The following is a 25,264-nucleotide window of genomic DNA, read 5'->3' as shown; positions in this document are numbered from 1 at the left end:
TTACTGATCTCTGCAGTCAGTAACATTACACATAAAGTGCAAACATAATAGCAATTGTATAAACACACACACAAACACGCCTTTAAAATTTAAAGGCGTGAAATTGGACGGTCTAGCCTTCTGAATCAGAAGGCTAGTTCTGATTAGCGTCACCGCTGTCTCGGTGGAGTTTAATAAACTCGGCCGTCTGCTTCTTGCTATCTAAAATATAACCAGACACTGGTGTAAATTCTCGACTGTCTCATACTTCTGTTTAATAAGTTTTCTGTTTGACGTTTAGTCAGCTGTGTGAAAACCAAGGAGGAACCCACCCGGGGGATTAATAAAGTTTTATTTTATCTAATCTAATAACTTTAATCTCAGCCAAACCGATTTACTCACGAACAAACAAAACACTGAAAAAAGCCCAACAATAACATTTTTAGGTTGTCTAAGTGACTTATATATTACGTTTAACCCGAGCAGCGAAACTCCGCGGTGATCTGAAAATGATGTGCCGGAAGTTGTGCCGTTCTCGGCCGCATCAGTAACCCTCGAGCTCCCGGCTAGCTGTCGAGCTGGTGGGTAGCAGACGCCTCTGAAAACGTCGAAGCACTTTTGCAAATATGGGATATCTTGATAAACCGAGCAGATATTTGATGTTTACACAACTACTTTCTCGCCTGAAAATATGTTAAAAGTTTATTTTGTGACCCAGAAAGATTAGTATGAGTAATTTTAAAACTTAGTAGCGGCCGCCATTGCTGGAAACTGGAGTTTGGCTGGGCCGCGCTATGAATTCTGGGATATGGTAGTAATTTGGACAGCCTTCGGCACGTCGCTGTGACATAATCGGTCTACAAATGCGGCCTCAGGAGGATGCAGCCCATGAATTTGGACATGTCCAGAGTATAATCGCAGCCTTTGCGGTTAGAAAATTGCACTTGATCATGTCGCGATATTATCGCAAATGCGATATATCGTTCAGCCCTAAACACCATCTATCCACTGTCTCTTCACAGCTCTATGAACTGGATGGAGACCCAAAGAGGAAAGAGTTTCTGGATGACCTCTTCAGCTTCATGCAAAAACGAGGTATGTTTTCATATCCTTGTCCCCCTGTGTCAAATTTGATTTCACTAACTATAGGACGTCCTATTTATTCCATTTCTTATCTTGCTGTATCACATATCCCCGCCTTATCTCCGGCCGCTGTCGTTGGCAGCTTCTTAATGTGATGAGGAGAGAGGATGATCACCCACCCCCTTCTTTCTCTGATATATGACACAGCACTGTCTACTCATCTTTCACTGGCATGGGTGGGGTCTTTATTCATTTCAGCGATGATTGCTTTATGGTCACACAGCAAGTCGGCGTTCCCAGGCTATAACTAGAAGGGACACACTGTATTGATGCTTGAGGATGGATTAGTTTACCTTCCCATCCTGCAGGCTGTCCGCATAGCTCGACCCCCACTTCTAACACTACACGCATAACCACTTTTCACTCTTCTTATCTAAACACCTAACAAGAAAAGTGAATAGTTTGTATTTTCTTGTGTTCAGTGTGCTAACGCCAGACTGCCAACTTGAGATAATTATTTTCTTGAAGCCGTGTTGATTTCACAGGATGCCAATGGCTGATATGATCAGATCAGTGGGCGGACGACTGACATGGGAGAAAAGAAAAGTTTGCTCATGACTGAAAAAACAAAAAGCCAAGCAGTAGTAGATGTTCACACAGCCTCTGGTAGTGTGCTCCTAGATTCTGAAAGCGCCATCTCTAGGCCATTATAAGAAATATGACGTGGGAATTATAATCACTGAGAAGACAAATTGATTAAAAAAATGCTTTGATTGGTTTGGTTTTTCAGCCAATATAATAATAGCAATTATACAGCATATTAGTAATGTAAAGGAAAGCGTTTTATTCCGTACTTTGACCTTGAGCAATAACTAAATTCTAATAATCTTCTCAAATAAAATCAAAATAGCTGTCACAATTACTCTGCCTTTTTTTCCAGACATTTTTAGAGCAACTTCTTTCTCATCACAGTTTGTCTTAGCTTGTTTCCAATTATCTTTACTAGCCGTAAATGAGTCACACATCTAAGTTTTGATAAACTGCCCTTTGGGTATAAAAACCTGTTTCTTTGGACATCCCCTGAACCCCCTTAACCCCGCCCTCTGGTTTAAAAGAAAAGTTATTTTAAAGAAGATTTCCAAGTAGTATTTTAAATGTGGATTTGGAAAAGACAAAGTTTATTGTGCAGTAGTAGAGTTTCTAATTCCCCTAATTAGATAAAGATCCCCTTTTCAGTTCTGAGAGGAACCACAAATCTCTCTGGGGTTGTGTCAGGGAGGGCAGCAAGTGTAAAAGCTAAACACGTGGAGTTGCCCACAGTGGCGTGCCCTTGTGAATAAGCTGAAAAGTATCTAATGATAATAACGTGTTGTTGTAATTGAAATATTAGATATTTAAGGTAAATACTTGTAAAAATGACAGTTTTCAGTGGAAAAATAGTTCCAGGTTTTGAAATATAAGAATTCAAAGTTAAAAAGTGAGGGCTGACCTCTGAACCCCATCAGGAGTGGACTGGAAAAAAGCGTGGTCATACAAGGACACAAACCACTGACGCTCACAGGAGTTTGATATATTTGATGCTTGTTCGTTTCTATGTAAAGCCGTTAATGTCATAAGTGGTCTTACTCTGCCCATTGTTTTGTATTTTAACATCTAGCCAAAAGACAGTAAATTGTTCTGAATCTGGTTGATTATTTGTGGGGTTGCCTGGATGCCAAGTTCGTTGGTTCAGCTCAAGGGTAAAAGCAAACCTAGTGTAGTTTCCTAGCACGGGCGAAGCATCTATTAGATCTGCGCGTTGGTGAGCTCCGCCACTCGACCGCAGCACCGTCACTCTGAGCACTTAAACAACACCTTGCACTGGCAAATTACTGTTTGCTAATACTGAATGGTAAAAGTGTGGTCTTTTAATCGTGACAAAAGAGCCAAAGAAGGTTTTGCTACAATTAAGTTGTGAGCTACAGCACTGTCTTAAACATGTAAAATGAATGGGTGTGACCGCGCACCACCTTTATTGGCTAAAGGGAGACAACTGTTATTTCAGGTACTGTTGTTTGTCTTTGATGTTATTTCATATGTATTTTATTGGTGGAGCATGACTGTATTTTTTTCCTGTTTCCTGTTGCTGCAGGAACCCCAGTGAATCGTATTCCCATCATGGCCAAACAGGTCCTGGATCTGTACATGCTGTACAAGCTGGTAACAGAGAAGGGTGGCCTGGTGGAGGTTATTAACAAGAAACTGTGGAGGGAGATCACCAAAGGACTCAACCTGCCTACCTCAATCACCAGTGCAGCCTTCACTCTTCGCACACAGTCAGTATAAAAACACTCGTTTAACTGGTGCTTAAAGGTTACTCAGGGCGTTTTCACACCTGTAGTTTGTTTACTCTGGCCCGACTTTGGTCATGAGTTTGTAAACTTGTAGTTTTTCCTTTGGTTTGGTTTGACTTCACATGCAGAAGTCCAAAATGCATCCGTTACTACAAAACATGTAAGAATGTTCAGTCCACTCATTTGCCGGATGTGTCTGAGGCGGGAGCAAGAAAAATAAATACAGGAAGAAGGTGCCGTGTTCTGGTCTACTGGAGAACATGGAGAATTTCTTTTCATTTCACGGTTAGTTGTTAGCACATCCATAGTACCTTTCCGCATTAAGAATACAAAGCATACATGGCTACGGGACTTTTTTTTTTAACCTGAAACGTTTAACGTACACCTGATAGTTGGTTCGCATCATTTTCACACCTTCTCCAAAGGGTCTCGTGCTGTTGTTTTGGTCCACACCCAAGTGTGATTACTGTGTTCACAACCAGACACACCAAATGGGGAAACAGAACCAGTGTCCGATTTAAACTGACAAAATACCGTGTGAAAATACCCTTAATAGCACCCTTTTTCTTAATTAAGCAATTAAGCAAGAGTTAGCTAAAGTTAAATCGTTCCATACTTGTTGCTGTAGAAATTAATCCCTGTATTAAGACCGATCAGTCCTAGTTAGCTGAAGTTGGGCCAAACTTTGTCTTCGAAAACTCAGAAGGGCACACCTGTTGTGCACTTTGTTGATTTCAGATACATGAAGTACCTGTACCCATATGAATGTGAAAAGAGGGCACTGAGCAACCCCAACGAGCTTCAAGCAGCCATCGACAGCAATCGACGGGAGGGCCGGCGACAGAGCTTTGGCAGCTCTCTCTTCACCTACTCTCCCAATGGGACTCCCACCATGCTGTCCTCGCCGAAGCTCCCCACGCCCAGCATGGGCTTAACAGTGGGCACCAACGGGACCTCGCTGGGTCACATCCACAAGATCAAGAAAGGTGAGATTTGCTTATTGCGCTGCATGCACATCGAAGAAAATTTACTGTTTGAGGGACATGTTCTTTGATGTTGATTGTTTTGAACAGTGTTGGTCAAGTTACTTGAAAAACGTAATCAGTAACTAATTACTGATTACTTCCCCAAAAAAGTAATCCCGTTACTTTACTGATTACTTATTTTCAAAAGTAATTAATTACTTAGTTACTTAGCTACTTAGTTACTTTTTAAAAACATGATTTACAACCTGAGGAGGTGATAAAGCGATAGATCTGTCAACCCAATTCTACTTTTTCTGCATAATCCATCATACAAAATGTAATCAAATGGAAAAGTATCTTTTTTTTAACTTGTTTTATCAGTTTTAATCTTTTAACTTCATGCATGAAGCAAAAATAAAATTATATGCACCATTCTCTGACTTGAATAAATTTGTTTAACATTTAAACCTATTTTCTACACATTCCAGCACATAAAAGAAAATATTTTTTGTGTTTACACTCAGTCTTTCAAATAGATGCAAGTGAAACACAGCAGAAAATAAATAAAGTCAAAGACTCAGCGGTCCTTTTGCTCTATTTTCACCTGTAAAGCAGGAGTAGGGTAGGCGGAGGTTTACCCTGGTGCAGGTGTGCCGAGGCGGTCAGTGGAAGAATCCGTGAGTTTCTCTGTGAATTACCCATTACGTCGTTGCGCACTCGGTGCTTGTTTAGGGGGGGGTTTTTCGCTGTAAAAAGAAGTTTTCTTCCCACGCACAACGGACACTAATGTTTTTGTAACTTTTTATGGAATCAAACTCAAAGTAAGGTCAGTACTTCCACGCTTTAAACGCTGCACGCTCATACTCTCTCCCACAATCGATATGTGATCCACTGTTGATCTGCACACAGCTGTTGTCACAAACGTTGCACTTGCTTACGTCACTGTCATGAGACATTCTCGCAAAAAATCACGGTTTTAGTAACGCAGTAACGCAGCGTTCCTACGGGAAAGTAACGGTAATCTAATTACCGTTTTTGCAATAGTAATCCCTTACTTTACTCGTTACTTGAAAAAAGTAATCAGATTACTGGTTTTGAATCAGGTTAAAATACATGGATATGGCAGTAACTTTGTCTACTCTCAGGTCAAAATGACAAATTCAAGTCAAGTATACGGTTTGTCAGTATAACGTGACAGTATAACGATTTACTCTTGACTGTGTTGGATCAAAGTTTTGAAAATTTAAGTTAAAATGAGGATCCACTGTGAAATCTTGAGAATTTTACTGATAGCACATTTATGATCAGAGATCATTTCTGCCAAATTTATCTCTTAAACGGAAACTCCGATCTTCAAATAAAGAAATAGCATCAAATCTGATTTGCTGTCATCTCTCTCTTTAAAAGAGCTTAACCCTGGGACCTTCCCGTAACACACTGCATCTTATTTATTATCTGTTTTCTGTGGTCACGCTGAAATTTATGTCTGGGGACTATAATGCATCATATGAGTTTGCTTGACTTTGAGTTCCCCTTTCTCTTTGTGCTGCTGGGCCAGAAGAAGAGGGAGGCCAGCCTCTGGCAGGCGTCAGCATGGCTCGTTTGCCAGCGGGGGGCTTGGCAGGTCACTCAGTGGCTGCTGTGCAGGCAGCAGCAGCCCATGCCGCCATGGCTGCTCAGGTGGCCGCTCTGGAGCAGCTGAGGGACAAACTGGAAGCAGGCGAGCCGCCAGAGAAGAAGATGGCGCTGTCTGCCGAGGAACACCAGCGACTGCTGCAGAGAGCGCTGCAGCAGAACCTGCTAGCCATGACTGCTCAGATACCTATGAACATTCGCATCAACAACCAAGGTACTGAACAGTGGAGCTCTGACATATTCGGGTAGAGAGAGAGGAACAAAACAACCAGTCAGACATGACTTTCATGTTTTGCACAGTAGCTGCAGGCTGTTCTACACTCTCGTTTGAGGAAATTCCTCCTTTATCTAATCAACATGAGATAAAAGAGTACACCACCTTTTTTACATCTCCCTGGTTTCAAAAGCTCAAAGATGCAAGAACACTGATTTTGCTGATGTGAAATGAAACTGTAATTTCTCACTTATTCTCGATTGTCAAGAAAAAGCAATTGGCCAAGTCCAGATAAAAAAGCAATATTAAGGTTGCTGGGAAATATTAAGTCGATAATGTCAGCGTGAGCGCTAGCAGCAGTGATCTGTGTATGAAAACACCCACGTGAAAATGAAAATGTCACCTCTGGTAGTGGTTAACATGTAAATGAACAGTAAAAGAAGAAGATGAATTAATGTATTTCAAATGGTAACGGTCGGTTATTAGAGTGCATTTTTAGGGACATTCGTTTGTTTGTTTTTAACTATTCCAGAGTTGAAGTTTATTTTTGTCTTTACTGCAAATCAAAATGAACTAAAAATAAAAATCTGGAGTTATTACGACATCACAGTTACTCTTGGCATCACAGGTTTTTACATTTCATTGTTGCCAGTGCGAGCTAGGTTTGACACATTTCCCTTTTCATGACAGTTAGTATCTCAATGCATTCTTGTAATCTCACCACAAACCACAGCACCCAACTGCGAGAAAGTAACACCTAGCAGGGCTATAGGTTGACCTGCTTAGCTTATAGAAGCAGCGTGCGTGCATACATACATGCATGATTATCTGTGTGGGGATTCCCTTCTGTAAGCACGCACCTTGATCTTATAGAAGGATTTGTCTCGGTTACTGTCTATCTGATCGTGCACATGAACCATTTCTCGGTAAGTGACTTATGAGAAATGTTCATTGGGACATTTTTGAAAAATTCAGTTTTGCTCCTACTGTGGGACGGTTTTGTTTCTCCATTTGGTTTGAGTATTCTTAAGTCAAATCTGGATCCAAAAATGAATAAGGATGAAAACTGCTTTCTTCCAGATGGCAGACAAGACTCAGCTCTGAACCTCACCACCAACGGCACAGGGAGCATCAGCATGTCCGTGGAGCTCAATGGAGTGGTATACACTGGTGAGCAGCTCCTCTGTAACTTAAGGTGACACAACAAAATGTCAGATATGAGCTCGCTGCTTCGCAGTTAGTCATGAAACGTTAAGTATTTCCAGTAAGACTCTTGGCTGACTTACAGATCTGGAGAAGCATCAGATTGGTATAGAGACCAGCCCCCTTTCTTCCTCCGAATGTTCCTATCAGCACCTTTTTTGTTTCTGTTTCATATGTTGTTTCGTTGCTTATTTGATTTGTGAAGAAATGGAGAAATGATTATAGCTGTAAGAGATGTTACACAGAGCAGATTATTCCTGTTTTGTGGCAAAGCAGAGTTGTGCAGTAACATCGTAGAGTGTTGTTGTTGGAGGAAGATTACCAAGTTTGGTAAGACCTCAGTCTCGTGGGCCTAGACCCCTTGGATAATCTGGCTGTTGGAGATTGCTTAATGTCGTTAGGTGAAATTGGTCAGAAATAGGTGTACAGTTGTGCACCAAAGAGCTCTTTGGGACTGCTTTAGTCACTAGCAGAACGCTGCTGTCTCCTGTAGTTTAAATGGCAGGTGCCGGCTTGTCTGCACATTCTCACTGACTATTTGCAGAGCTGCAGTGAAACGTCAGTGTGACTCAAATGGGAAACTGAGCACGTTTACCTTGAAACTAAAAACTAAACTAAAAATTTGTACCTGAAGCTGTGTTCACACATGAAGTGATTCTCAGTAACCAGAGGCATTGAATTGCGTTAAGAGAATAAAAACGGGGCGAAGACAAAGTTGGCAATGTGATTGAAGTATCTATCAAGCGTTGATAGCCAAACAATCCGGTAGTAAATAGAATAGAGGGTTACCTAGGTAACTAGAGCCTGAATGTTGTTAGTGACCAGCTGTCAGCTTCAGATTGATGCGTGAAGAGCAAGTCTCTTCTGGTGCAGCTTAAACAATGCGTTTCAAATGGCACAACTTTTTCTTTGAAAGTGAATGTTCGCTTTTCACCGTTTGACTACTAACAGGTGAGCAGTTGGCACCTGTGTCTGCAGACAAGTCAGCTTCTTCCACACAAACTACATGCGACTATAGCAGTTGCAAGGAGGTTTTTGTTGAAGCACCTTCCCCCTCGAGCAACCACTCGCCAGTTGGTCAGGAAAGGCAGTTTTTTTCCTAGCAAAAAGTGGTCGCCAAGCGGTTGCAGATCAGTATATACAGACTGTAATTCAAAGCATTTGACAGATGTTTTGTACTCTGACTCCTTTTTGTTTTCCCTCTTGTCGTTTTCTATCCAGGCGTTCTTTTTGCTCAGGCAGCACCAGGGTCAGCCTCGTCTGGTGCATCTGCATCGTCCGTCACCAACAAGGCTCCCAGCAGTCGCGTCGCTCCGCAGCAGCAGCAGCAGCAGCAGCAGCTGCAGAACACACCTACCTCAAACTCCAGCAACTCATTGTCTTAACAAACTCCCAGCCTTTCCTTCATTCATTTTTTTATTTTATTTACCACGCTAAGTGAAGCCAAAAAGCAACCTCATTTTCTATCTCACCAATGCCAAAAATAGAAAAGAAAAGAAAAGAAAAGAGAAGAACCATAAACCATACAGAAAGACACAAACTGGAACTCTTTTCACTTGAAGTACACTATCTCAGGTTTCCTCTCACAAACTCTTTTGTTCTTCATCGCCAAAATGATCTTGAAAAAGCAAAATCTCCCAACTGAGAGCCAGTATATGCTAAACAAAGACATATGCACAGCCTGTGAATTATTTATTTCTGCATCAATGTACAGATTATTTGGAGAACAAAAGAGAAGATAAAAACTAGGAAAGCATTGTTTACACACACAAACACAGCTACTGACTGACAATGATGTTTTATCCTTCAGGGGAGAGATTTTATTTTAAGTTTTCATTGTCATTATTGTCATTATTTTATTCTCTTTATTGTTTTTTTTTTTTATCATTTAAATCTTTAACAATCTTTTCACTGCAGGAAAAAAATCTATATTAAGAATTCTATACCAAAAAAAAGAATATCATCTATTTTTAATCAGAATAACTTTAAGGATAAGTGTTGTTTCTTCAGGGCATATATAAATATATATAAATATATATAAATTGTACCATTGTGACCTCATTTTGGGTAAAACCTTATACACACGGCAGCCGTTTTGAGTGTCTGTGTGAGATAACAACGCAGGTCTGTGCTCCTGTCGTGTGGGGACGTATGCATTACATCACAGATTCTCCTGTGAATAGACAGAGTGACGTCGGCGTCCCGACTCAGACTAATGCAAAGGAGCACGCATTGGAGGCGGGCATAGTTGTTCTTCCTGTGACGCTCGGCTAATTTAGCTAGAAAATCCACTCCTGTTTGTTGACACGAGGCTTGTTAAATACACCTTTTACCTTTTTTTTTTTTCTCTCTCTCCATTATGCTGGTAGAGTTTTCAAAATGGCTGTTTTTGTAAGAGTAAGGTCAGTTTGTACAGGCGGTAAAATTAAGTTGTTTCTTTTTGTTTTGTTTTTTTTCCCACCTGCCTGCACCTCATCACAGGATGGACTTTCTCAATGCTGTCCACACCAAGTGTTCCTTTTCCTGTTTAGGGTTCAGATTTATGTGGGAAAACACAGGTTTTAGGTGAATGTTCTCACGTGTTTCTCGCTCTTAAACAAATATCCCACTTGACAGAGCACTGCTTTTCCACGTGTTGAAATCTGCTTTATCTTCTTTCTAACTTGGCCTTTAGTGGAGTGATTGTCTTTCAAAAAAAGAAAAGATGCATGCATGTATTTGTAGATAAAAAGCCCCCTTAATGAGATATGAAGTGATTTCCCATCTTAGGTTCACAGGAGTCGAGTGTATACTGAATCTTTATTATTGCAGAGCTGCTCAAATGGACAATCAGGTGTCAGGAGATGCTTATCTGGGCTTCGGACGAGTGCTTTTTTCAGCTCGTATGTGACATTGTGTTGTGTTTTCTTTTTTGGCTTTGTATTATAGATTTCAGATGCTTTTTATTTTTATTTTAGCGTTTTCAGCTTTGTTTTTGATGAATTTGTGTGTCTTCTGATCCAAGTGCTTCTTATCCCGCGCCTTGAGACGAACAGGGTCTCATTAAGGTTAGCTTGCAACCTGTCCGGGATCCTGCGATGGCTGAGAGGTGATCGCAGCTGCGGCGTTTGCTTGTGGCCTCGCGTCTTTGTACAAACTCTGTTAGCTTTACAAAACACAGAGGAGAATCTGTGTCATTTGTGTCCGTGCTTTTTGAAGTCAGTCAATCAATTCAGCTTTTTGAACTTTAACCTGTTACCTCTCTGAACTGTTAACCGTTAAAGATTGTTCCCCACAGCCCCGACACAAACGCGCACACACACACACACACACACACACAGTCACCCCACTTCACAAAGCAGCTTCATTCCTACTGACGTTGGAAGTAAATCAGGCTTTGTACGTGGGTTCTGTTCAGAGACCTTAACACAGCATGAGCTGACCAGAGAGCGCGCGGTACCTCAGTTTAATCAGTTTTTACCGTTCAAGTCAAATATCACCAGATGGCTGTCGTGGCTTTGATTCTGGACTCACTTCTCAGTGGGAAATTACCACCAGCTGCTACAGAGCAACTGGTCATTATTTTTATGTTTTTTGTAACGGACCTCACAGTCATCACAGTGGCGTTCTTGAATTTCAGTGCAATGTCCACAAAGGATTGAACTGTCCATCCTCAGGCACAGGAAAGCAAAGGCGGACTTCAGATTTATGTAAAACCCTGCTCGAGACTTCAGAAACCATTTGATTTGCAAATCGAATAACTAAATTCGTTTCTCTCCGCAAAACGCTTAAGCGCCTTTTAGATGCGGAATACAAAACATTGCCGGCTTTATCTGTTTACCGTAAAGTTCCTCCTCCTTCTCAAAGATGAGCCCATGGCTGAGGCAGCGACAGCCACACTAACCTTGCAATAATTGCCAGACACATGCAAGAAGTGTTGCATTTGTGGCATCGATTGCCAATGTCAACTATGATGAGGTTAAACCACACTTTTGAACATTTAGAGTTGCGAGTGTGTGTCTGCGTTTGGTGCATGGTGCAACATCAAGCAGTAGCTGCTTCTGGTTCTCAGACGGGGGCTCGAGGAGGCCGTTCCACACAGACGCCGTAAACCGAACACACGGTTGCTGAGACACGATGATAAAACATTCAGCTGTTTGGCGAATTCTCCAGTGAACCCATGAGCACGTGCAGGACACCTTTCTGAAAAAAGTGACTGAAATTACGTAGTCAGACATGAGGCTGATGTGTTAGGACGCCGTCAGGCTCAGAGAGTGTCTACGTGTAGAATGTGTTGCTCTTCATTAACTCAGGCGTACAGCTGATTTAAATGTTTGATAAGTGCATCTCTTAGAAACACAGTAAACACTTTGTGAATGTGAGATTCAAAGGCTCAGCTCCATGAATGTCATCTGTCTTTTTTTCATGCCCTTACAGTAATGGGTTGGTATGTTGGAGTACTGCGTAGGCCCTAACCAAAACAAAACAAAAGGGGAAAATGACAGCCCTCACGTATTCCTGCTTCCTTGTATCTGCAGTATGAGTGGATACGAGGGCTGTTTTTCTTTGTATCAGGAGTAGCAGGTGTCACAGTTGCCAGTAATGGCTGACAATCAAATAGAGACGTACTGCGGCTGGAAGCATGTTGGGGGAGGATGGCTGGAGAGAAGCTAAATTCAATCAATCCCAATCTAAAGGATCAACACTGCTTTTTCACATTTGACCCTGTGACCTTTTGGCCCCCAAGGCAGCTTTTAAAGCACCCTCCCCCCCTTCGGTGAATCCATATTTATCGTATAACTATCGACTGCTTGTGTGTGATATTTGCACATGAACAACAAAGGTACCGCCACTCGACTGTACTCGCTCTCTCTGTGGACGGCAGCATTTTCAAGGAACATGTTCTTAACATGCGCGGTAGCAACAATCATGAGACGTAAAGACAATGCCGTATACCTCCAAACACTCTCGACATCCCTTCAACCACAATCAAACCCCGTTTCTACCTCAAGGACTAAAAGCTTTGGCAGATTTCTCCTGCAGGGCCACACCTGGGAGAATCCTGCTGGAGGCTGCGCTCAGGCCAAAAAACCCCACTCAAGTGATGGTGGTGCCGGTTCATAAGGATTTTAAAAGAGATTGTAGTGACCACAGACAATCAGCTGAAAATGCAATTCTCACCTTTAACGATGACCATTTTAGAGGCAGCTCTTTGGCAAGAGCTCCCCTCAGTGGAAGGTTTTTGTTACAGCGCACAATCAGTCAAAGTTTCCTGTATGGGGGGGAAAAAAACATGGAAGGATATGAAGGCTTCAACTATTCCATTTACTTTCTTTTCCTTTCTTTACTTCCTTGTGGTGTTTCCAGAGTTTAATGTTTGTGGGGGATGTAAAAGCTTCAGAATCAGCATTCAGATCACGGAACACTAAAACCAAACTTCACAGGCTTTTAGAATCAGTAGCTCTGCAAGGCACTCAAACAGGGAAGTGGTTCAGACAGGGAAAATGCAGTCTGGCCTGTATCAGTGCAATCATGTAGGATCCTCTGGTCAGAGGTAGTTCATCTCTGATATTTTAAGGCACAGTGTAGCTAAGAAAACTGCATCAGTCTTAACTCTGTAGCCTGTAGAGTTGTGAAAAACAGATTTTTGTTCAGGCTGGAGCTTTCGTTTTTTATTGTATGGTAGGAAGTTTGACTCCTATAGCTTACAGATGTTTTCCATCATTAGATTAGACAATGCCTGCGCAACATGTTTGGCTTTTTTATTATTTTATTCGTCTTTAATGGCCCTGGACTGTTTTCAGAAGCCTGCTTCGTTTGACACTGTTGTACAGACTTGAACAGCAACATAACTCATCTATTTTGCCTGTCTTGGAGTCCAATTTTGATAACAGTATGTTAATATCAGCACAAACCCTCAGAGTCTATCGCGATCGGCTCGCTCGCTCTCTGTCTCATTCGTAACTTTTAAGTGTCTGAATCTCAGCTGTTTTTGATCCCAACCAGAGCTGTAGATAAAATAACTGCTTGAAAAACATGGTTCTGAGGGTCTTGCTTGGAGCGTGACTCCTGCTCCCACCTGCTGCCGACATGGACACTTTGCTAGAACATTTACGGGTTAAGGCGCATGTGGGGCTCGAGGACTTTTGACTGGACTTCACCACTCACCTTACCTCAATCAGGGGGACTGTGGATAGGGAAGATGATGATGATGATGATGATGATAAAATAACAAGATGCCTTCTGCTGTGACAATTGTATGAATTAACATGTATTACTAAGACTCATTAAGTAGATTATTTCTGAAAATGGCTTTTAGGGCTATGGATATATAAAAAATTTTTTTATTGTTTTTTGTTTTTTTGGCTATTTCCCTGCTTCTTTTTCCCTTGTTTTAGACATGCTGTAGCAACGGAGACACAGAGATTACTTATAGAGCAGATTTTTGAATACAGTGATGATACTTATAATGGTAATGTGATTATTATAGGGAAGCGTGTGTGTGTGTGTGTGTGTGTGTGTGTGTGTGTGTGTGTGTGTGTGTGTGTGTGTGTGTGTGTGTGTGTGTGTGTGTGTGTGTGTGTGTGCGTGAGCAAGTGAGAGCGTGTGTGTGTGTGAGAGAGAGCTTCACGTGTATCCTCAGAACAGAAACAGGACTCTGTCTCTTGTCTCTTACAACCTCTCAGGAAAATCTACCTCTACCTCCAGTTTGATGCATTTAACCCGGTGAGGGCTCAAGTTACAGTTTGGCAGGAAGAGGACACGAGAACGGGCGCCGGCGTTTGAAGTGAACTTCAGCCGACCTCGATTGATATGAACGCCGTGCTTGTGTTAGATACAAACAAGACATTCTTGGTTGAGAGGTTCATTTCTGACGCCGGGGCGTCCGCCGCCCTCTTGTTTGTCGTTACACTTTCGTAACACTTCTGCTGTTTAGCTTATTTGAGTACCAACAACAGGGAACCTCCAGCTCAACAGCTAACTACTACCAGTACTCTGACAAGTACTGCTTCTCGCACCACTGTCAGTTCAGAGTTTTGCAGTCTGCTCTATTAATGTGTGCTTATTCCTTCTTTTTTTTTTTTTCTATCAATGATCACATTTTTTCACAAGTGGGATGTTTCCCCAATGGCCACCACATCAGTGATGTGGCAGCGGGGCAATGCAACTGTTTATTTTGAAGGGTGAAGATCTGTTCTTGCCTATTTACTCAATATATGTTAGTGTGAATACTTTTATTTTGAATCTGAAATTAATAAAATATCACCTTTGTTAAATGTCAGACGTGTTTTGGATGTTATTTTAAGTATTTGGGACTAAGATTTAACAGCCAGTTATCCTGAATTATACAGCCTCAGGGGAAATATTAGACTATGTCAGTATTTATTTAACAAAAATTAGACCACTAAGTACTAATGGTTTCACAGGAATTAAGAGATAGCAGAGCCAGTTGCTGCCAACCAGATTAATTGATCATCTTCAGGTGTGAGGAGCTCAGTAAAAGCAGAAGTTTAGACCCAGGCATCTTGCAATCACTTAGTCAACCATGAACTACTCGGTAGTAGATTTGAGCCCTATGGGAGTGTCCACCAAGAGGGACATGGACCCCCTATTGATCCTCTACTTAATCATACGAGCCAAGGTGTGGAAACGGGTGTGGGTCACAAACAGCTGAGGTTCTGGGCAAACCCACCGTGTACTCTGTAGACCAATGGATTCTAGAGTTAAAGATGAGGCCATCTGTCCAGCAAATGCTTGGCTGAAATGAAACAGGACAATGATCGCAAGCACTGCAGCAAAATCTGCAACAAAAAGGCAAAAAAAAACAGGAAGCATCAAGGTGATGCAATGGCCCAGTCAGAGTCCAGACCTCAACCAGAGTGAAATGCTGTGGTCAGACCTTAAGATATCTGTGCATAAACGAAATCCCACAAACCTCTGTGGACTGAAGCAATGTTGCAAAGAAGAGTGAGACAAAATTCCTCCACAATGATGTGAAATACTGAAATCTATGGTAAATGATTACTTCAGGTTATTGCTGCTAAAGGTGGTTTTACAAGCTAAAGAGTTGTGGGGTGTACTTTAGTTTTCCACACACCGCTTCTGCATTTAGTCTAATTTCACGTTAACTAAATAATGACAGAGTGTAATATGTGTTAGAAATCAGCCAAGGTGCCATTGTGTAGCCTGTAGGCCGTTTGTCTGTCCGTCTATGGATATGCCTCACCAGACCATCACTGACACACCACCAAACGGTTCATGCTAAACAATGTTACAGGATGCATAATGTTCTCCACAGCTTCTTCAAACCCTTTCACGTCTGTCACATGTACTCGGGGTGAACCTGCTCTCATCTGTGAAAAGCACAGGGTGCCTGTAGTGGACCTGCCAATTCTGGTATTCTTGGGCTCTGTGGTGCCAGTCAGTGAGGGCAGAGCCCACTAAAGGACATGGAGCCCTCAGGCCACCGTCATGAAAGTCTGTTTCTGATTGGGTATTCACACCAGTGGCCTGTTAGAGGTCATTTTGTAGCTCTGGCAGTGCCCATCCTGTTCTTTGCACAAAAGAGCAGATTCTGGTCCTGCTCGTGGATTAGGGTCCTTCTGCAGCCCTGCCCAGCTCTCCTGGACTAACTGCATGTCTGCTGGAATTGCCCCATGCTCTTGAGACTGGGTTGGCAGACACCTGAAGGAGTTGGAAAGAATGTCAGTGGCCTCCACCTGTAAAGCCTTTTCTGTTTTGTGTTTTCATTGTTGTCTAGTGTACTTGTTGTTAATTTCATTAACACCAAAACAGCTGGAACTGATTAACAACCCCCTCTGCTGTCCCAGATGTTTAACTGATGATGTTATCCTCTAATTAGAAAAGGTTAAAAGGTTTTCCTTTATTTTTTAGATTAATTTTACTCAAGAAACTGTTGCAAACTATCTAACAGAATATAAAGACTGTAAAAGCAACACCAGGGTTATTACTTGAAATCTTAAGATACTGCTTAAAATGAGTAGATCAATAATAATGTTCCTCTTGTACCTTTCCCATTGTAGTGTACATTTCAGTGTTTTTTCTGTAATGCAACCGTACTCTGACTTGTATCCCCATGTGATGTCTGTGTTGTATGTGTAAGGTCGGGGGCGGGTTCATTCCACTGCAGGGCAACCTGCCACTGCATGTGTCAAATAAACTTTGAACTTGAACTTGATTGTCTCATTCTGAGTTGTCTTTGTACATTTACGCTGCTGCAGCACTTGTGTCTTTGACCTTGACTGCATCGAGTTGTTAAAATCCATTTACTGAAGCTTCTCATTTTACACATCTTATGGAAACTTGAAACCTAAAATAAACAAATACTAATAGTTATGAGCCTACCACCTGTTCACAGTATAGTCTTTGGAAATTATTTCTACATTAGTGAAAACAATTTAGCATAAAAAAAAGTTTTTTTATTTTTTCATTTAATTGTTATATTTTTTTTATTATTTGAAATATCTTGATAAGCAACAAGATTTGTATTAACAAAGGTGGTTGTGGGAGTATTTTAAAGTGCCATGCTGACGGCCAGATCCACAAGAATTTGAAAAGCTTTTTCTCCTCTGTACACAAATTCAGTGGATCTTTAAAAAAAAAAAAGCTAAGAGGTTTTTCTGCAAGAATGATGGATAGGTATGTAAAAAGGATTCAAATATCCTCTCCCAGAGATGCTGGACATGGAATGGCTTTACCATGTGCTATTTCTTGTGACTGAAGATGCAGCAGAATGAATTACAACTACAGTATGCTTAAACTGCATTGGATGCAGCCAAACCGATAGGATGATGTCTTGCAGTACTGATAGGCAAATGCTTTGTCTCCTGAAGTCAGCTGGTCTGAGGGTGTGAGGAGAAAAGTCCTACAAACAAGCAGCAACTGAAGGCAGCTGTAGGAAAAGCCTGGCCAAGCATCCCAAGGGAGGAAAGTCAGAATGGTCTGATGTGCATGGATGCACAAGATTTGCATCCAAATTTAAAATAATCATTGCAGTTACTTATCAAAAGTAACAGACTCAAGCACATAGGAAATGAAGGGGAGAGTGCAGGCAGGGTGGAGACGGGTGTAAGGGGTGATTTCTGACAGAAGAGCAGTAAAAGTGAAAGGGGAGGTACAAGGTTTGGAGATGATGGCACTGTCAAAAAGCACAGACAGCAGAGATGGAGATGTTCAGATTTTCATGTGGAGTGTCAGATTGGACACAGTTAGAAATGAGTAGCTCAGGAAGACAGATTGAACAAGCAGTTTGGAAATAAAGTTAGAGAGGCTGAGATGGTTTGGATATGTCCAGAGGAGGGATAGTGGATATACTGTACAATGGATGCTGAAGATGGCACAGCAAGGAAGAAAAGAGGAAGAACATAGAGAAGATTAATGGATGTAGTGAAGGAGGAGATGTTGATGTGGCATAGAATAGGTGGCAGAGAATCTTGCAATAGGACTTAAAGGTACTGTGCTGCAGGGGTTGTAACAGACTCCACTTTGTTTGTGTGAATGGAGAGTCTGCCTAACACTAAGTTTCATCATGGAGTTCCACAGGGTTCTGTGCTAGAACCATTTATATTCACATTACACATGCTTCCCATTGACTGTATCATTGTGGCCTTTAATTTCTTACTGGGCCCTAAGAGTCTTAGAAACATGGGGTATGGTTGTTGGGGTTTTCTTTTGTAGGGTCTTTGCCCTAAAGCATCTTGAGGCCACTGTTGTTGCCATTTATGTAAATAAAATTGATGTAGCCAAGTGAACTAATACTACGCATGGAAAGGGTTTAAAAAGAGGGAATTGTGTTTTTGACTGGTTGCCTGTCTACCGGAGGTCTGTTGTAGGGTTGTCATGGTGATGACTAGACCTCGCGTTTTGGGGGTATACTGTCCCTTTAAGAGCCGCCGTAAGCCAGAGCACGCATGCACTCAAGTTTGTGTCACACTGAGCGCTGTGAGCGGGAGCACTGGAGAGTTAGAGACTGCAAAAGATTCTGTGGCTAGCTACACACGAGGTAAATGTGCTAAAAAGTGTAGCATACTGCAAAATATTGTCACCAGTGTTGTAGTAGACTGTAATTAGCTAAGTTTCTTTAGCAATGACTCCATGTTTGTGACCATTTCTGTACAGTTCTTAACGCGCGACGGGTGCATGTTTAATGGTCACGTGCTGTGAAAGGGACTGAAGAGCGGGTTGGCGTGAGTAGTTACAGTGTCCTAACAGATTTCAAAGTTGTTAAGTTTGTACTTTTACTCACTTTGCATAACTCTGTATGTTTCTGTTTGATTCAGAGGGGAGATTACTTGCTGTGTGATTCCTGCGTGTGTACTTGTCCTAGCACAGTAGCTGTGTGGAGAAACCGAAGTGAGTTCATGATGTTCTCCCATAGAAATGTATGTTTAAAAGAGAGTTTACAGTGCACTTTATTGCCAGTTGACCTGCGAAGTTGTGGGATGTAAACAATGTGTTTATTTGTTTTGTTTTCTCTTTTTTTGTTGTATTTGTTTCTTGACAGGTCACTACTGTTGTCTATACTGTTTGGATTTAACATGTACATATGATAGTTACTGTTGTCTCAGACCCTGAAAGGCAGTTTAGGCTGAGCCAGTGGAATAGTTAAATTTTGCCGTTTCACTCAAAACTACAGAATTAAAACTGTGCTCCTCCGAGTACAGTCGGAGAATAAAAAAGCCCACAAAAGAGTATTTCCTGTGTCCTGTCTCATTCCCCATGACCGGGCCACATAGTTTGGTGTCAGAAGTGGGATTCTCAGGTTAGTTTTGAGTTTCAGTATAGAGAGACACAGTGAGTGGGGCTTTATAGACAACAGTAGTGGCTTAGAAGATCCCAGTCCTTCCCAGAGGGCGGCAATCGCAGTGTGGACGTCCTGAGGTGGTTCGGTGCAGTGGCAGTTGGTACAACAGGAGCCTGCTTCAGCCATTGGACAAGGAGGGCGCCTGACACAGATTTTGGACTGTTGAATCTCATCTACAAGTGACTGTGGGAATCTGCTGCAGTAAAGACTCAGAGACATTGCAGTATGTCGCAAGAGGACGAAGGGGAAGGTCCTTCAGGGGCCGGAGCTATCCCCACTGAAGACAGTCAAGCTGCCTCGTTGTTTGACAGTGCAGGTAACCCGTTGGTGGAGCTACAAACAAAGATTAACGAACTGAGTAGGAAACATGATGCTGTTATGTCTAGTATTGCTAACATGGGTAATGTTCCAACCAGATCTGTCGTGTACATTCCAAGAGAAAAGGTGATTGTACCTTTTAGTGGGGAACCAGCTAAAGATGCTTACACTGTTGATGAATTCATAGAAGAGGTGGAAAGAGCAATAAGAACTAGGGGTCTGCGTGGAGAGGATCAAACCGACTTTATCCTCTCACAGCTGAAAGGGTCTGCCCTAGAGGAAGTTAAGTTACGTATGGCAGGCCAGGTGAAGCAACCGAGTGATCTCTTTTCATATTTGAGGGAGGCATTTAGAGAGAAGCGCACCACACCACAGCTCTTGCATGCTTTCTATGCACGCCGCCAACTAGATGGGGAAGACCTGCGAGATTATTCACATGCACTCTCTCAGTTGCTCAATGCTGCAATACAGCAGTCCCCTAATGTAGTACCCAACACACAGCTGGCACTTCGGGATCAATTCATTGAAGGTGTGCATGCCCCAAATCTTCGGCGTGAACTACGTAGGCTCACTAGGGACAAGCCTGAGTGTAGTCTCTTTGATGTTAGAGAGGAGGCAATCATGTGGACTATGGAAGATCGTCCACGCAGCACTAATGTAGCCAGACATAGAAATATAGTGAGTGACAGGCCAGATGAAAGCTGTGAAAAGACAACCTCCACCAGTGATGTACAGACAGACTTTACCATGGCTCTGCAAGAGATGGTTAAAATAATCACACAACAGGGTAAAGCCATAGGGGAGTTAACTAATGCAGTGAGGGAGCTCACAACACAGACTGCCAGTTCTGAAGACAGTAGAGGTGTTAAAGCTAAGCCCAAGCCTAAGTACACTAGAGAGGGTCAGCCTATTTGTCTCCGATGTGAAGGGGTGGGACATATGGCCAGACACTGTAATGCACCCCAACAACCTACGAGCCAGTCTGCAACCATGTCCAGTTCCTCGCTAACGGGAAACGGGAACCCTCCATTGCTATGAGCCGGGCAATGCGAGGCAAATCAGAAGGCTCAAAGGAAGCTCTAACCAAGGAACATTTTCTAGAACATGCTGTTGGTCAGTGCCCTGAAGTAGATATCCAGATAGGTGGTGTATCCCTTAGATGTCTGCTTGACACAGGAAGTAATGTAAGCACTTTGACAGAAAGCTTTTTCAGAAATCATCTCCAGGGAGAGGATGAAGATATGCACTGTACTGCCAAGTGGCTTAAAATCACAGCAGCCAACCAGTTGCCGCTGCCCTATTTAGGCTATGTAGAGTTAGATGTACAGGTCATGGGGCTCACTATACCTGAATGTGGTTTTCTTATAATCAAAGATGATAAAACAGAAAGAGACAATCCCAAATGGTTGGATTTGTCACCCCATGGCATTATAGGGATGAACATTGCAAAACGATGTAGACAGTTAGTACTCTCAGAGTTTGACACCACTCTAGGGGGAGAGCTGGAGTCCAGCTGGAGGAAGGCCTGCCACTGCGTACAAGCTGCTGAGCTTGTGGAAAAGGTGTCTACTGCCCGTGTTGCAAGCAAACACAAAGTGCGGGTGCCTGCCTCATCCCTGACCACTGTCTATGCAAGGGGCCATGGCAAGCAGTTTGGTAGCGCATTGGTTGAACCAGGGAATGTTCAGCTCCCAGGTGGCTTATTGGTGATCCCAACTCTAGTGTCAACTAACAGCCTGGTATTCCCAGTACAGGTGATGAACATCTCACAAGAGGATGTCTGGCTTCCACCTAAGGCTAGACTAGGCATTATTAGTCCTGGCCGCTGCATTGAGGGTGACCCATGCGAGGTGAAATTTGAGCGCATATCTGCCAACCACGAGGAGGTGACTCTTAACCAAAAGGACTGTCAGGGGGCCAACAGCTGCGTACAGGACTTATTGGGAAGATTACACATAGGTGGCACACCAGGACAACAGGCCGAGGTCAGAACTCTTTTGAAAAGGTATGCGGATGTTTTTGCACTTCATGATGAGGATTTGGGGTACACTGATCGTGTGAAGCATGAAATTCCTGTTGTAGATGAAGCCCCTGTTTCTCAGCCATACAGGCGCATTCCACCAAATCAGTACAAAGAGGTCAGGGAGCACATTTCTGAACTGTTGAGAAAGGGGGTGATTCAGGAGAGTTCGAGTTCCTGTGCTTCACCAGTTGTTCTGGTACGCAAGTCAGATGGGAGTCTTAGACTGTGTGTAGACTACCGCAGACTAAACGCGAAGACCAGGCGTGATGCGTTTCCACTCCCTCGCATTGAGGAGAGCCTGGATGCCTTGAGTGGTGCAGAGTTCTTCTCAACCATAGATCTTGCCAGTGGCTACCATCAGGTAGCGGTACATGAGAAAGACAGAGACAAAACAGCCTTTACCACACCATTTGGCCTGTATGAATACTTAAGGATGCCTTTTGGGTTATGTAATGCCCCCGCGACGTTTCAACGTCTTATGCAGGCCACAATGAGTGATTTGGTCTTTCAGATTGTATTGATCTACTTGGATGATCTGCTTGTGTTTTCATCAACATTCCAGGATCACATTGTGAGACTGGAGACTGTTTTGAAAAGGCTGAGGGATACGGGGCTGAAGGTTAAGGTTGAGAAGTGCCATTTCCTCCAGCCCAAGGTCAAGTTTCTCGGTCATGAAGTGTCGGCTCAGGGAATAAGCACAGATCCTGACAAGATAAGCGCTGTGGCAAAATGGCCCATCCCTAGTACTGTGAAAGAGCTAAGGTCCTTTTTAGGATTTTGCAGCTACTATAGGAGATTCATTGAGGGCTTTTCCCAAACTGCGGGGCCACTCCATGATGTGGTGAATGTCTGTGTTAAGGAGATAAGTCCTGTCAGGGCTAAACAGCTTTTTGCTTCAGCCTGGACACCGCAATGCTTACAAGCTTTTGAGTTGCTTAAGGGAAAGTTGACTAGTGCCCCTGTTCTAGGCTATGCTGACTTCAGTCTCCCTTTCACGCTGGAAACGGATGCTAGCAGTCTTGGATTAGGCGCTGTCCTGTCTCAGAAGCAGGGGGGAAGGAATAAAGTCATAGCTTATGCTAGTAGGAGGCTCAGAGGGGCTGAGAAGAATGATCAAAACTTTAGCAGCATGAAGCTCGAACTCCTAGCGTTAAAGTGGGCAGTCACCGAAAAATTTAGGAGTTATCTGCTGGGGTCCAAGTTCACAATCATAACGGATAACAATCCCTTGTGCCACCTGCCCACTGCTAATTTAGGAGCCATTCAACAGAGGTGGGTAGCTCAGCTGTCTGTGTTTGACTTCGATGTTAAGTATCGCCCTGGCCGCTGCAACACTGCCGCTGATGCCCTCTCTCGGCAACCAACAGTTGACACGGCAGAACCTGACAGTGAGGATGCAGAATATGATGGCTCTATAGCCATATGTAATGTGCTAAGGGCAGGTACAAGTCTAGGCTCAGATCTTGTCATGGCTGGAGTTGAGGCTTGTAGGATCAGACTGCTGCAGGCCTCCGAACCAGATGGGGAAGCAGTCAGTGAGGCTGTGCTGGGCAACACCCCAACGATGCCTGGTTATTCCAATGCAGAACTCTATCGCTTCCAAGTGTCAGACCCAACAATTGGTGTCTTGAGAGAGTTTTGGAGCAGACAGAAGAGACCCACCTACAGAGAGAGAGGGGGTCTGTCTAAACCGGTACGTTCTCTACTGAAGCAGTGGCCTCGGATCAGAGAAAAGGATGGACTGCTATACCGTGTAATTGAAGATGCTCACCTTGGACAGTGCCATCAGCTGCTACTACCTGCCTGTCTTAAAGAAAAAGTGCTCAGGAGTGTGCATGATCACATGGGACACCAGGGAATCGAACGCACACTGGGATTGTTGAAACAAAGATGTTTCTGGGGAGGCATGTTTGAAGATGTTGAGCACTGGGTGAAGAAATGTCAGAGGTGTGTGTTAACAAAGATGCCTCAACCCAAAGTTCAGGCACCCCACGCTCCATTTTTGGCTACCCGCCCACTTGAAGTTGTTGCTGTTGATTATACCACCCTTGAGCGGGCTACAGATGGTCGTGAAAACGTTCTTGTAATGACTGACGTGTTCACCAAGTTCAGTCAGGCATTTGCCACACGAGATCAAAAAGCAGATACCACAGCTAAGGTTATCCTGAAAGAGTGGTTCCTGAAGTATGGGGTACCAGAGCGCCTGCACTCAGACCAGGGCAGGAATTTTGAAAGCGCAGTGATTGCTGAGCTATGCAAACTGTATGGAGTGAAGAAAACGCGTACAACACCCCACCACCCTCAGGGTAACCCACATTGTGAGAGGTTCAACAGGACTTTACACAACCTCTTGCGTACGCTTCCCCCTGAGAAGAAGCGGCGCTGGCCCGAGCATCTGTCAGAGCTGGTGTATGCTTACAATGTCACGCCGCACTCAACGACAGGGTATTCTCCCCATTACCTGCTGTTTGGGGTCCACCCACATCTACCCGTTGATGCATTGTTGGGCCGGGAGGAAGTGAAGGATGACAAACTGGACTGGTTAGCAGTGCACCAGGAGCGTCTCCAGGATGCACATGCCAGAGCCAGAGAATTTGCCGAACGGAAGGCTGCAGAGAGAGTGGTTCAGCAGCAAGGAAAGGTGTTCTGTCCACCTGTTGACATCGGACAGTTTGTGTATCTCCGTTACCGACCACCAGGAAGGAATAAAATTCAAGATGCCTGGGCAGCCCCTGTGTACAAAGTGGTTGATATCCAAGGGACAACATACACAGTAGTGCCACTGGAAGGAGGGCCGGTGAAAAGAGTCCACAGATCTAACTTGAGGCCATGCGTGGGGTCTATACCTGCACCCAACCCAAGGCTACGTGACCAGGAAGTCAGTTCTGCAGATGAGCACCAAGTGTCTGATACGGAGCTTGAGCATCCAGAGTTTGCCTTGATGGAGGAGGTCCAGTACCCAATGGAGCTGCCAGTGGCTCAGGGACCTGGGAACTTGGTTCCGACGGTCAACGAGCCTGGAAACCAATTGGAGAATGGAACTGAAAATATGGGTGAGGATCTGCTAGGGCAAGAGAGCAGCGACAACCCTGATGACCTCGAGGTGGAGCCAGCAGCTTACCTTCCACCTGGGCCAGGAAGCATTGGATTCTCCAGTGAAGAACCGGTGGCAAAACCTGTTCCAGCTCCTAGGAAAGGAAAGAAAGAGAAAGCGGAGGCCGGTCCACCCACACCTGCTACACGCAGGAGTAGGAGAGAAACTGCAGGGGTCCACACAAACCCATTTAATCTACCTAGGTCAGCATGCAATGCAGTATCCTTCAGTCCAGATGTACTCTCCCAGGTGTTAGCCGGTATGGTTCTCTACACCACCAAACTCAGGGGAATGGTGGATGAGCAGGGGGTCACCGAGGACGTTGACTCGTAGCAGGGGAGAATGTAGCCAAGTGAACTAATACTACGCATGGAAAGGGTTTAAAAAGAGGGAATTGTGTTTTTGACTGGTTGCCTGTCTACCGGAGGTCTGTTGTAGGGTTGTCATGGTGATGACTAGACCTCGCGTTTTGGGGGTATACTGTCCCTTTAAGAGCCGCCGTAAGCCAGAGCACGCATGCACTCAAGTTTGTGTCACACTGAGCGCTGTGAGCGGGAGCACTGGAGAGTTAGAGACTGCAAAAGATTCTGTGGCTAGCTACACACGAGGTAAAT

General features: G+C 43.6%; 1 protein-coding gene across 2 annotated transcripts in view; it reads left to right on the top strand.

Moving 5' to 3' along the window:
• The window catches only part of arid3a (AT-rich interactive domain 3A), a 52,130-nt gene extending 37,655 nt beyond the window's left edge, over positions 1-14,475 (top strand). Inside the window, exons 4-9 of one of the 2 annotated variants that reach the window (XM_085383137.1) lie at positions 1,002-1,074; positions 3,194-3,377; positions 4,134-4,381; positions 5,919-6,209; positions 7,290-7,379; positions 8,634-14,475. In XM_085383137.1, coding sequence (XP_085239263.1) covers positions 1,002-1,074; positions 3,194-3,377; positions 4,134-4,381; positions 5,919-6,209; positions 7,290-7,379; positions 8,634-8,797 — 1,050 coding nt within the window. In that variant the 3' untranslated portion in view covers positions 8,798-14,475. The remainder of the gene's footprint in view (positions 1-1,001; positions 1,075-3,193; positions 3,378-4,133; positions 4,382-5,918; positions 6,210-7,289; positions 7,380-8,633) is intronic. The other variant, XM_085383138.1, reaches the window with a different exon arrangement.
• The last annotated feature ends 10,789 nt before the right edge of the window (positions 14,476-25,264 follow it).

This window comes from Rhamphochromis longiceps, linkage group LG15 (genome assembly GCF_057381845.1).
Source record: "Rhamphochromis longiceps isolate RC_006_pf linkage group LG15, R_longiceps_female_GT1.1, whole genome shotgun sequence".
Lineage (NCBI taxonomy): Eukaryota > Metazoa > Chordata > Actinopteri > Cichliformes > Cichlidae > Rhamphochromis > Rhamphochromis longiceps.
The sequence above is the reverse complement of the archived record's forward strand: the minus strand, read 5'-3'. Positions and strand labels throughout refer to the sequence as shown.